Source organism: Drosophila navojoa, chromosome 5 (assembly GCF_054131105.1).
Source record: "Drosophila navojoa isolate 15081-1374.11 chromosome 5, UAZ_NAV_1.0, whole genome shotgun sequence".
Classification (NCBI taxonomy): Eukaryota; Metazoa; Arthropoda; class Insecta; order Diptera; family Drosophilidae; genus Drosophila; species Drosophila navojoa.
Window position 1 is genome coordinate 4,874,512 of NC_142893.1, and position 11,150 is coordinate 4,885,661.

General features: G+C 39.3%; 4 protein-coding genes across 4 annotated transcripts; 1 reads left to right on the forward strand and 3 right to left on the reverse strand.

Moving 5' to 3' along the window:
* Positions 1-348: 348 nt before the first annotated feature.
* Positions 349-1,375, forward strand: LOC108652691 (ATPase H(+)-transporting accessory protein 2). Its single transcript, XM_018102884.2, has one exon. It carries the CDS (start codon positions 358-360, stop codon positions 1,345-1,347), a length of 990 nt encoding a protein of 329 aa, XP_017958373.2. The 5' UTR covers positions 349-357; the 3' UTR covers positions 1,348-1,375.
* A 655-nt stretch (positions 1,376-2,030) lies between these two features.
* lbm (late bloomer) lies at positions 2,031-5,061 on the reverse strand. Its single transcript, XM_018103701.3, has 5 exons — positions 4,906-5,061; positions 4,566-4,649; positions 2,903-3,061; positions 2,485-2,820; positions 2,031-2,397 (listed from the first exon to the last, which is right to left on the reverse strand). Exons 2-5 carry the CDS (start codon positions 4,623-4,625, stop codon positions 2,326-2,328), a joined length of 627 nt encoding a protein of 208 aa, XP_017959190.1. The 5' UTR covers positions 4,626-4,649; positions 4,906-5,061; the 3' UTR covers positions 2,031-2,325.
* A 1,212-nt stretch (positions 5,062-6,273) lies between these two features.
* On the reverse strand, positions 6,274-8,245 carry Tsp42El (Tetraspanin 42El). The gene is made up of 5 exons (XM_018103700.3): positions 7,979-8,245; positions 7,069-7,227; positions 6,837-6,992; positions 6,569-6,775; positions 6,274-6,499 (listed from the first exon to the last, which is right to left on the reverse strand). Exons 1-5 carry the CDS (start codon positions 8,036-8,038, stop codon positions 6,428-6,430), a joined length of 654 nt encoding a protein of 217 aa, XP_017959189.1. The 5' UTR covers positions 8,039-8,245; the 3' UTR covers positions 6,274-6,427.
* A 592-nt stretch (positions 8,246-8,837) lies between these two features.
* On the reverse strand, positions 8,838-10,727 carry Tsp42Ek (Tetraspanin 42Ek). Its single transcript, XM_018103698.3, has 5 exons — positions 10,568-10,727; positions 9,567-9,725; positions 9,334-9,495; positions 9,070-9,264; positions 8,838-9,004 (listed from the first exon to the last, which is right to left on the reverse strand). The coding sequence occupies exons 1-5, from the start codon at positions 10,625-10,627 to the stop codon at positions 8,927-8,929; spliced, it is 654 nt and encodes a 217-aa protein (XP_017959187.1). The 5' UTR covers positions 10,628-10,727; the 3' UTR covers positions 8,838-8,926.
* Between the last annotated feature and the right edge of the window lie 423 nt (positions 10,728-11,150).

The following is an 11,150-nucleotide window of genomic DNA, read 5'->3' on the forward strand; positions in this document are numbered from 1 at the left end:
CTCTTAGCCAAATACACTTAATCTGTAACCATATTACTTGTTGTGCCACTAATGTGCTTGTGTATGTGTGTGTCTCGGCGGTCGGTCATAACATTTGTGGGTGGTATGATGTCACGACGATGCCGACAAAAGCTTTCGCCCACTGAAAAGGAGCTTTTGTCCTATATATATAATACATATATATAATACACATATATGCACATATATACATAAACATTCATTGATAAATTGCGCAGCACAAAAGCTATGCGATACGTTGATAAGGCAAAGGACATCCATAATATTGAAGTAAACAGAGTAGTAGGCTTTCACTTGTGTCAGTCAAAGGCCAAGCAGTCTCTATCTAAACTTTTTCAAATGGGAAAACTTATAATTAAAATACTAAAAATGTTATTTACTTTTCTAACTCTTTTCCTGTTCACTGCTCGCATACGAGCGGATGGTGAGCTCAGAGTCTTGCACACTCCTCCATCAGTGAAATGGATTGGCGGGGATCAACTCGATAGCTTTTACTTGAGCGAAGTGCTGCTGGCCACTCAAGGGCATACTGCGAGTGGCAGCAGTCATTGGAGCGGTTTGGCCATTGCGAATCCCTTTGACTTGGACTCCACATCAATAATACTGGTGCATATCCAAGGTATTTATATGCTGGAGCCATTGGAAACCTTGAAGGCTTATGATCTATTGTATTCGGATTCTCTGAACTCCATTGACAATTTCATTGGCGAACTTGATCCAAGGAGCGTATATGATGTAAATTTCACTAACCATACTCTCGGTGTAGCCAAGTATATTCATTACTTTGGCAATGACACTGTGCCCATAGCAAAGTCCATACAGCACTTCAGGCCTGCGGAGTATGAGACGCATCGTCAGTTCCTTCAGGAGATTGGCTATATGGAGGCCATCAGTGAGAACTTGACTCACCTGTTGCAGCCATCGCAGGTGATCGTCATACGCATCTCATTGCAGAGCATTGTCAAGATCAGCAAATACAGTCTGCTCCTAGAGGCCAAAAATATCATCAATCAAGCTATTTTTCGTCTATTGAGTGCGGCCAGGCTCACTACCAAATCGCTGCTCTTTGTGCAGACTACAGATAGGGAGATGATCACAGACCTATCCGGACGTATTACGAAGTCGGGCAATAATACAAATCCATTTAAAAAGCTTCCACCTCGCGATTTTCCGATCATATTCAACATTGTTTTGTGGTTCTCCCTGTCAATGGCTTTGGCCCTGGCCATCATCTGCTATGTAGTTGCCACTATAGACCCGGGCTTTGATTCAGCTTTCTATCGTGTGAGTCGTAAACTAGTATATCGGTCGAGCAAAAAGAAAAACTAAAGCTGTAAATCTTTCCTACCGCAATGATAATTACTAGGGTATTTCCATAAAAATAATTAAATATTTAAAAAAATTATAAATTTCAGCCTATTCCATTCAGCATTTCTCTGCATATATTTGAGTGGAAAAAAATGCAAACTATCCATAGTTATTTTTTAATTGACAGAAAGTTCAATCATTTTGGCATTCCCTGAGTCACATGCCTTGTTTATCAATTAGCCAGCCCTCGCTTTTGGCCAAGGCGCATGCCAAAAAGCAGAAACCAAAACATAAATACGACAAATGCGTACAGTTATATATGTATATATAGTATATATATATATTTAAATGCTCATATACAAATATATAGTTTTACATATGGTTTGAGGCATGCGGATGAGCAACAAGTTGTCTGCCTCTGCCAGCGCATATTTTCTATCGTATTTCTTGCTTCATTTTGGCCATGAAAATGTGACGTCGCTCTATTTTTACCATTCATAACAAACCTCTAGGCTTTTTGCGCATAGGAATTTCACTGGAGAATGGGAATGGAATAAAAAAAAAAAAAAACGAGCAATAAAAGAAAATGTGTGGAAAAATGTTAATGAAACTTGATGCCATTTTAATTAGTGATATTCGCCAGATTGAAATAATTTATTACAAACCCAATTACTTTTTATATCATTCCATAGAAATACTCGATCTTTGTAGAACACATACATATATAGTTTTATTTGCTTTGTTTTTCAATAATTAAATTAAATTATAAATAAATAAAATTGATTTAATTACTTAGCTTAGGTTGCAGCAGTTGTAGTAAAATTTTAAGCTTATGAATTTTAGGCATATATAATTATTATTATTATTATTATATTTTTGGTAAATATTTATGCTCGAATAGCCAGAGCACAAATCAAATACTTAATTATCCTTTGGCCCAGTGGGCGTGGCTGGAGTTTAGCCCCGTTTTTGTACTAGTCATTCGGCTACAGTTGGCCATTAAAATTGCAAGCGGCGCTGCTTGTTGCGGAAACTGATGGCCAGGAAAACGGCTATAACAAAGCACAGCAACTGCAGATGGGGCATGGACAAACAGTTCACACAGTCATTAGAAAATTCAATTAGAAATTTATATTGGAAATCGGGATCGATAGTTACCTCAAAGGCCACGAGCACCCAGGAGACAATAATGAAGCGTAGCTTGTCGTTTTCGTAGCGACTCTGCAGCTTCTCGATGCAGCCCTCGACATAGAGATGCTCCGGCTTCTGATCCAGGTCGATATAGCAGCTGGGCGGTATCAATTGGCGCAGATGGACATAGTCTTGGGCGCTGCTCTTGCCGCAGCACTCGTACTTCTGCTGCAGTCCGTCCATGTTGTTGGCCTGCCAGGCCAGCTCCACTGTGGTCTGGGCGCTCTTCACCTCGAACTGATGCACAAACATTATGGTGCTCACAATTTGCGGTATGGCCAGCAGCAGCAAGAAGACGGCGCTCTGAAAACGAACAAAGCAAGTTACTCACTCTTCCTCACTCTCTCCCTCTCTCTCCTGCTAATTAGCCGGTTCAATAACCTACCGTTGCGGTCAAGCAAACCGATTCGCGTACTGCCGCAAATATGCCCAGAAAGGCGAACAGCAAAATAATCGCACAGGCCACGTAGGCGGCGATAACGAATTCCTCGCTCTCCGTATCTGCATGAACCGCGATCCAGCCAATAGCGCCCACTGCCAGGAACTGTAAGACAAACGGAAATTTAACTGGAAATTCTCACGAGTCATTTGCATGATAATATACAATATATGAGATAAATGTATATATTGTATATACACATATATATTATGATGACAAGGTCCAAGTGCATACGAAATGAATCGAAATCGAAACGCTGCAGCACTTTAATTGTGGTTTTTCTAAATTATATATATAGAGATAGAGATGCCATATATGTGTAACATAGAACCGCAAAGCGCGACACTCGAGTGATTTGTATACCCTATTTGAGAGAGGATATTAAAATATTGTTACGATAGACATTAAGGTAGATAGCTGAAAGTTCATATAGCCAAGCAGAAAGTGCATATAATTGCAATAAACATTCAAATAAAATGCACTTGGGTATATTCAAATATATGAATAGAACGTTCGGTAAATCATAAATATTTCTCTTGACTAATTTGGTGAACTTGGCTGCCCCTTAAATAAATAATTGCTAAAGGGTATTTCATCTTCTGCAGCTACTGCTTTATTTTGTGCTCTGTAGTAATTGGTGGCTTGATTAATTTATAGTGAATACATGTATATCATATACACAATATCAAGTGGGTATATGTAAGCAATATTTCTTGACTAAGAATACACTTATTTAAAATTTCAATCGAGTATCTAATCATCGACAGTTGCTGCTCCCTTTTACTTTTCTATCAATATCATTTGAGGGCTGTTGTTGTTGTTGTTGTTGTTGTTTGTGCGAAACACACCCCGTAATCCAATTGGGGGGGTTGAGAACTGAGCCAGCCTGGATTCGGATAACGCTGTAAATAGGTCAAACTACAAATAAGTAGTGGGCCATGACATCATCCAGCACCAGCCAGTAAGAAATTGTGGTGCAATTGTGGCAAACAGGCGTCTACATACATTTTCCGCCAGCACACAATCCTCGACTTCAAAACAAAACAAAAGCTGCAAGTGTAAACAGTACTAGCCATGGTAACAACAAGGGGTTGGCTAGGCAGCAGGAAGGAGGCGCTGTGTGTGTGTGTGTGTGTGTTGGCCAAAGACCTGTCGACGACGTGGCTAAAGTGTGTGAAACTGACAAATGACAAAATATGTATTAAAAATACAACACGGCCAGATATAAGTGGCTCAGCGACAGCATTGAGGCCATGTGCACGGGAATTTTCGTGCAGGCGAGCATCTTGCAGAACTGCTGCTCTGAGTAAATAATAGATATATGTAGTGCTACAATATGTGTATATATTCTAACAAATGTTTGACCAAAACTGATTTCATTTCGCTTTCGTTCTGCCTGCACATGACATCATGCCTGCAAGTGGCTTATTTCCTTTTCTGATTCAAATTCGAATGCATCGAATGCAGTGAACTAATAAATGTCATTGAGGTGTACATAAATTACGTTTCATACAGATGCGTCTGTGTCTGTATCCGTATATTTGCATAATTTTCTCAGTTATATATACATATGTTTAAAAATATAAAATGAAATAAAATAAAATCTTACCGCCAAAATGGCATTCAGCACGATTGAGGTAATCTTTACGCTGGTCGTGGCACAGCCCATTTTTAAAGATTTAAGTTTGACAGGCTGAAAATTAAAAATAAAATATCGTTAAAATAACGCAACACTATTATTATTCTAGAATATTTTAGAGCATAAAGAGTATATTTTTAATGCACAATATGAACTTTAGGAAAACATAAAAATTAAAAATGATTTCTGATTTTGTGATTTCTCTTTGTGTTTATTCCAATTGCTGATTGCACTTAATTAGCCCAGCGCCCATTAGCATATGAAATTGTTCTCATTGTTTCACATATCACAGCACACAAACTTTCTTAACCTCTTGACTTCGAAATCAACAAAGCGCGCTTGTTTATTTTCGAAACAGCAAAATAAATTCTCCTCTTTTTGTTTTGTTTAGTATATATTTTGTTTGAAATCCGTCTGTCGCGTTCAGCGTTTGCTTGCAAACTGAACACGAATAAAAATGTTCGTTATTTTCCACATTTAAAATGCTTTGCACACCCACACACTCACACACACACACACATGCGCAGCAGCAGCAGGCCCGCATGAATGTGAAGAGAGAGCGTCAATGCGCTCGCGCAGATGAGCACTGATTGCTGTGACGTCACTCTCAAGCACTCATTCAATCAGTTTATCAAGTATAACAATATATACGTATAGAGCAACCCGTTTTGCTTCGTTTCATGCAGCATTCTTTTGGGCATTCTACTTAAGTAGAGCTTCGTAAGCTAAAGAGCTCTACCATTATCCAGAGGGAGTAGAATAGTTGGAGGTAGTTATCCAGATGGAGTAGAGTACTGGCATCGGAATTAGTTATCCAGATTGAGCATACTAGGTGGAATAGTCGGCAGAGCGAGTCAGATAGAGTCGAGTACTCAAGAGTTGTTATCCGGTGGGAGTAGAGCAGAGGTGATTATTCCAGGGTATTTATCCAGATGGTAAAATCTAGCAAAGTAAAATAGTCGGAGGTAGTTATACACAGAGTACAGAGTAGTGTAGAGCGGGCGGAAAAAGTTATCCAGAAGGAAACGAGAGGAACTAGACGAGTGAGAGAGAAAGCTATACTCAAGTCAATTACCTCTTGCTAGATGTCCAGTTGTTGATAAGTAATAATGAAAACAATAAGAAATGTTTAAGTAAAGCTCTTATATATTATATGAATTATTACAAGTGGCTAATGTTCAAAGGCGAATGATGTATAGATATGTGGATATGTACATATGTATATGAGTATTTAGAAATGAATGTATGTATATACATTTACACATGTATACATGCATCTGTACATGTTTATAAGTATATACTCGTAGGTATGTCAATATGACCGCAAATCTGATTAGAAACCTCCGCTCATTTGCTCCAAACAGATATCATGATTCAATAAGTCACAAAACGTCATTCCCTCACTCTCTCCCCTTCCCCAACGCTCTCCCTTTCTAACTCATTTGTCGTATTTACTGTCATTTGGGAATAAAGCCATGCCAGCTGTTTTCCCGCTACTTGGCATGAAAACTCCATCAAGCGTGTCGGCATTGGAGAGCTTCATGATTTTCTTTTATTTGATTATTTTTGGTTTTTTTTTTCTCTCTTTGGCTTTTTACCCCCACGTTTCGATTGGTTTGCCTAATTGATTGGAAGCGCTTGGACGTTGCTTGATATGTTGAAAATGAAATCAAGTGAATTTGTTTATTCGAGTTTAGTTAATATTTTATTCATTGGGTTGCTTGGCAAGTGAACACATGGCGCAAAGCTGATGAAGAAGGTACATTGGTGACGCTTATACTTGAGGTACTACGAGTACGATTCGATTGACTACTATAGCTAATCAGATACGATTAGTAGTTATAGCGGCGTCTGCGATTCGAATAGTGTATGGCAAGAATGATGGCCAATCCGAGTATAACCAGCTGAAAGAAGACGAAATTATTATACTCAACGCGCACAAAGAGGGGGGGAGGGGCGGCTGAAGCACTTACATCGAAGCCCAGCAGGCCCCATTCACAGTATCGCGTTGTGCTCGCCTCATCGGCGAAGGCGAGCTCCACTTTGGCCAGACAGCCATCTGGATAGACGTTCAATGGATTCAGGCAATTGTTGAACTTGCAACAACTAGACGGCACTGTATTATTTCTACGACCGATGGGAATATAATCAGCAGCTCCATAGCGTCCACAGCACGAGTACTGCGAGAAATGAATTCGGCACATAAATTGTCAAGCACTAGCAACAAAATCAAGCACTTACGGTCTTTTGTATCAGATCCATGCTCCCCGGCCTAGTCAACTCCTGCTGCCAATGATCCTCAACCGTCTTAATGGCATACTTTTTGAATACATCGCGCGTATTGAAGAAGATGAAGACGCCTATCAGCACGAGCAGCACTAGCAGCAGAGAAACATACTGGTGGGAAATAAAGCGAAAATATATTAATATAAATATCTATTATATGTCACATGTATATCTATTGAGCACTTACGGTCCAGAGCATGCGCGACGATTCCCTGATGGCCCCAAAGCAGCCAAACATTGATATCAGCAAGATAATGCCGCCGAGCACAATTATGCCGATGGCATATTGCTGTGGCATGGCACCCCAGCCCAGGCAGCCAAATACTATGACCAATATGCCAAGTATCTGGTAATGGGAAACATAATTGAAAAGGAAAATATAGTAACAAAATAATTATGAAAGATAAAAGCTAAGTGAATCATAAGTGACTCATTGGCGCATAGTTAAACGCCCCCCAGTTCAAAGCTTTAAGTTTGTATACAACACTAATTATTATTGAGATTCAGGCTTTACATCATCGTGTGCATGAGATAATAAAGTATTTAAGCTGATGTCATTAAATATGAGAGCATATTTTGTACAACGACAAATTGGTCGCATTTGAGAGGCTAAACAAAAATCGTTGGCCGCTTTCATCGCCAGGTGTTGATGTCGGTGCTTCTTTTGCTTCGTTTTCTAATCCGGTTTCTATTTTGTATGTCTTTTTAATTATTATACTAAATCTGAAGGCATGACGTCGTCGTTGTCGCTGAGTGCTTGTTAACAAAGAAGCTTTCCGAAGCGGCTCAAGGAATGCAAAAAAAGAGCCACAGACAATAGACACAACTCACTCGCACACACGCATACACATCGACGCTCGGCTGAGCGCTAGAAATCATGCATGTATGTGTCTCTTTTAGACCAACAATAATAATAGTCTGTGAACTAGCACGCATATACAAGATGATATCATCTAGCCTTTAGGTAAAGCCACAAAAGGTTTTTTCCTTTGCGAAACATATTTGCCAATATATGGCATGCATTTGCCTAGCCTCTAATTCTGAATACGCGCCACATGTTTCGCTTCGAAAACTTTTCAAAAATGTACACAACTTACCGCCCATAAGGCGTTGAAGAGAAACAATGAGTATTTTATGGTGCCCGTAGCGCAGCCCATGGTTGCAAATAATCGACAATGTGTTACGGAAAATTCAAAGCAATTATTGTAAACAAATCTGAGCTGATTAGCGGCACGTGCAACAGTTGGCCTAGACTAAAGCTGGGCAATATTTATTTGAATTTTTCACTCCCAAGCAGAATGTTGAGAACTGCGAGCGTAGACGGTCACGAGCGAACTAAAACTCAAAAACTCAGAAACTGAAACTGAAACTGAGGCCGAGGCTGGTGCTAGTGCTGGCGCTGGCGTTGGCGCTGGTGCTGATGCCGAGCACAGAGCACCGCTGAGCACCACTGAGCACCACAGTGGAAACAAAAACACAGTAAACAAACACGAAAAGCAAAAGCAAAAAAAGCCAAAATCAAAAGTCAATTTATGAGAGTGTGTGCATGTGTGTGTGTGTGTGTGTGCGCGCGTTCGTGTGTGTTTGTATACCAAAGCCTCAGCGATGTCGGAAGCCAAACAAACAAATAAACAAGTAAACAAACAGACAGCCGGGCGGTCTGACCCAGCCGAAGAGCCGAACGAAGCTCCAAAGTGGTGCACTCCACAATTGGGTCTATGGTAAATAGTAGCCAGATGTCAAGAGAGGAAAATGCGAAAGAGAGCCAGTGAGAAATCGAGAGAGTGTGAAAGAGAGAGAGCGACGATCGGCAACTCTCGGAAACTAATGCGATTATCGAACACATTGCGTCATGAGTGGAGCATGAGTGCAATTGAGATGAATGACGCCAGAGCACGGAGCTCTATGCTCGGCTCAAGAACAAACGATAATCAACAATTACACAAACTACCGGGCTTTGAGAGCTTACACAATTTATTGGTAATTGGCTGAAAATAGTATTGACAAATCGCGAAAAAATTCAATTCGAAATATTTGATGTTTCTTTAGTAGTGATAGGTATATCGCCGTCGTTCCTTGCGGAAGCGTTGCACCAGATAAAATGTACAGAAGCAGAGTAAAGCCTGCGGAAGATAACAAGCAAATTAATATTGATAATATATCCATGAAGATAAGGAGATCAATTTACCGTAATTGCAAACGAGCCCCATTTGCTGTTGTTAGCATAGCTAAAGAAGCGAAGGAACTCATCGGCAGCTGCATTGACACAGCCCGTCGTGAAGTAGGGTATATTGGTTTTGCCATCGGGATAGCAGCTGTCTGGTAGTGTGGTGCGACCAATGCTTACATAATCCTCGGGTCCGTTGCGGCCACAGCATTCGTACTTTAGATGTAAATTATGCAAATAATTATTCATTTATTGGCTCATTCATTCAGTCGCTATGCAACCCACCGTCCGCTGTATTTTGTCCATGGCACCACGCTCAACCATCTCTTGTTTCCATTTCACGTCAACATCTTCGACCGCAAAGCGCTTGATGTACTCCTCATCGAAGCTGTTGCCGAACAAGCCAAACAATTGCACAATCAGCAATGTCAACAAGATGAAACCATACTGCGGCATTCAAACATTTTACATAGAATCAATTGGCTGTTGGTTTTTTTTTGTTTATCAAGTTCACTCACCGTTGTGGTCATGCAAACACTCTCCTGACAGATGCCACAACAGCCGATAATAGACGAAGCGAACAGCACCACACCAATCACATACAAATAGATAATATATGCAGTCGGTGCCTGGCTGAGACTCATCGTGGCTATTCCAATTATCAACAGGCCAAAGAACTGTGCAGTCAAAAGACAAGCTCATTATGAATATATATATTCAAATATATAATATACATAAATATATTTTAATTATTTATTAAATTTCTATAAATTGTCACTTTCTTTTTTTTTTTCATCTTTTCTTTTGGAGGCTATATGATATGTCATCTGTATCTAGTCAATCTAGTTTCAAATTTTCTTAGACATCAGCTCCGATGTATGTACAAAGATAATAAAAGAAAGATCTGGAATATAAGTATGCATTTGCATTTGCATACAAATGTATATATGTACATATTATTTTGAATTATCAGCCAATTTCTGGCAAATAATATATGCTCAAAATTGCCAAGACATTGTATTTTATTACAAAACCAAAATGGGAATCGCAACAACAGACAAATACGACTAACAGGCTAGGCTGATAGTGCTCATCAAATTTATTTATGTATTACTATATCTTTACATACATATGCACTTCCTTATACAGTTCATTACAAAGATTTTTATATTCCTAGCAAGTGCTTAAACAAATATACGTCAGAGTCTGGAATAATACGATTTGTATATAGTCTATGACTGATGCTTAAGTATTTATGTATATATGCAAGCATGTATCTACATATATACATATGTATATATGTATATACAAGCGAACACACACAGACACCTGCTTCCATCTATTCTGTATATTGTTTGGCAAAAAACCGGCTATAAATTGACAATTCTAATGTATAGTCGAACACACAGTGCAATACTCTTGATATATGTATATATATGTATATAGGTATATATCCACACTCAAATATTTATCTCTCGATTGGTAATTTCATGTTACTCCTTAGCTTCGCAAAACTTACCGCATACACCGTGTTGAGTATGTTTAAGAAACACTTAAAACAGCCGGAAGTACAGCCCATTTTGACTACCGAAATTCGTAGCGTTTGCTAAAGCTATCATACAATATAGACACAACCGATCGTAACGGCATCGACTGCCTGACTGATGGCCAAAGAAACAAAAGCAAAATTATATTTGGATCTTCGCTTATTGAAACAGTGTTGCCGAGCTACTGGAATTTCGGATTTGTATACAATATAAGAAAACAATAAAAATGTATTATAATTTATCAAATCTGCAATATGGCCACTTAAATATATATACTATATATGTAGATATGTAAAATCGAGATCAGATTGGGTAGCTGAGATGATACGGCGTCAGTCGGTATAAGTATCAGCTCTCTTTAGCTCTATTAAAAAGGTCGAGAGTCGAGTTCGAGCGAGCCTCTGTCCCCTATATAAGGCGAGCCTGTTGCAGCGATTCCTCAGTCGTCTTTCTAACCTCCTGGGGGTCGGTTGCAGTGTAGCGCAGTGCGGTGCAGTCGTCATTTGTTTATTTGGTAAATATTTAATAATATTAAGTAGAGCAGTAAGCATTAAA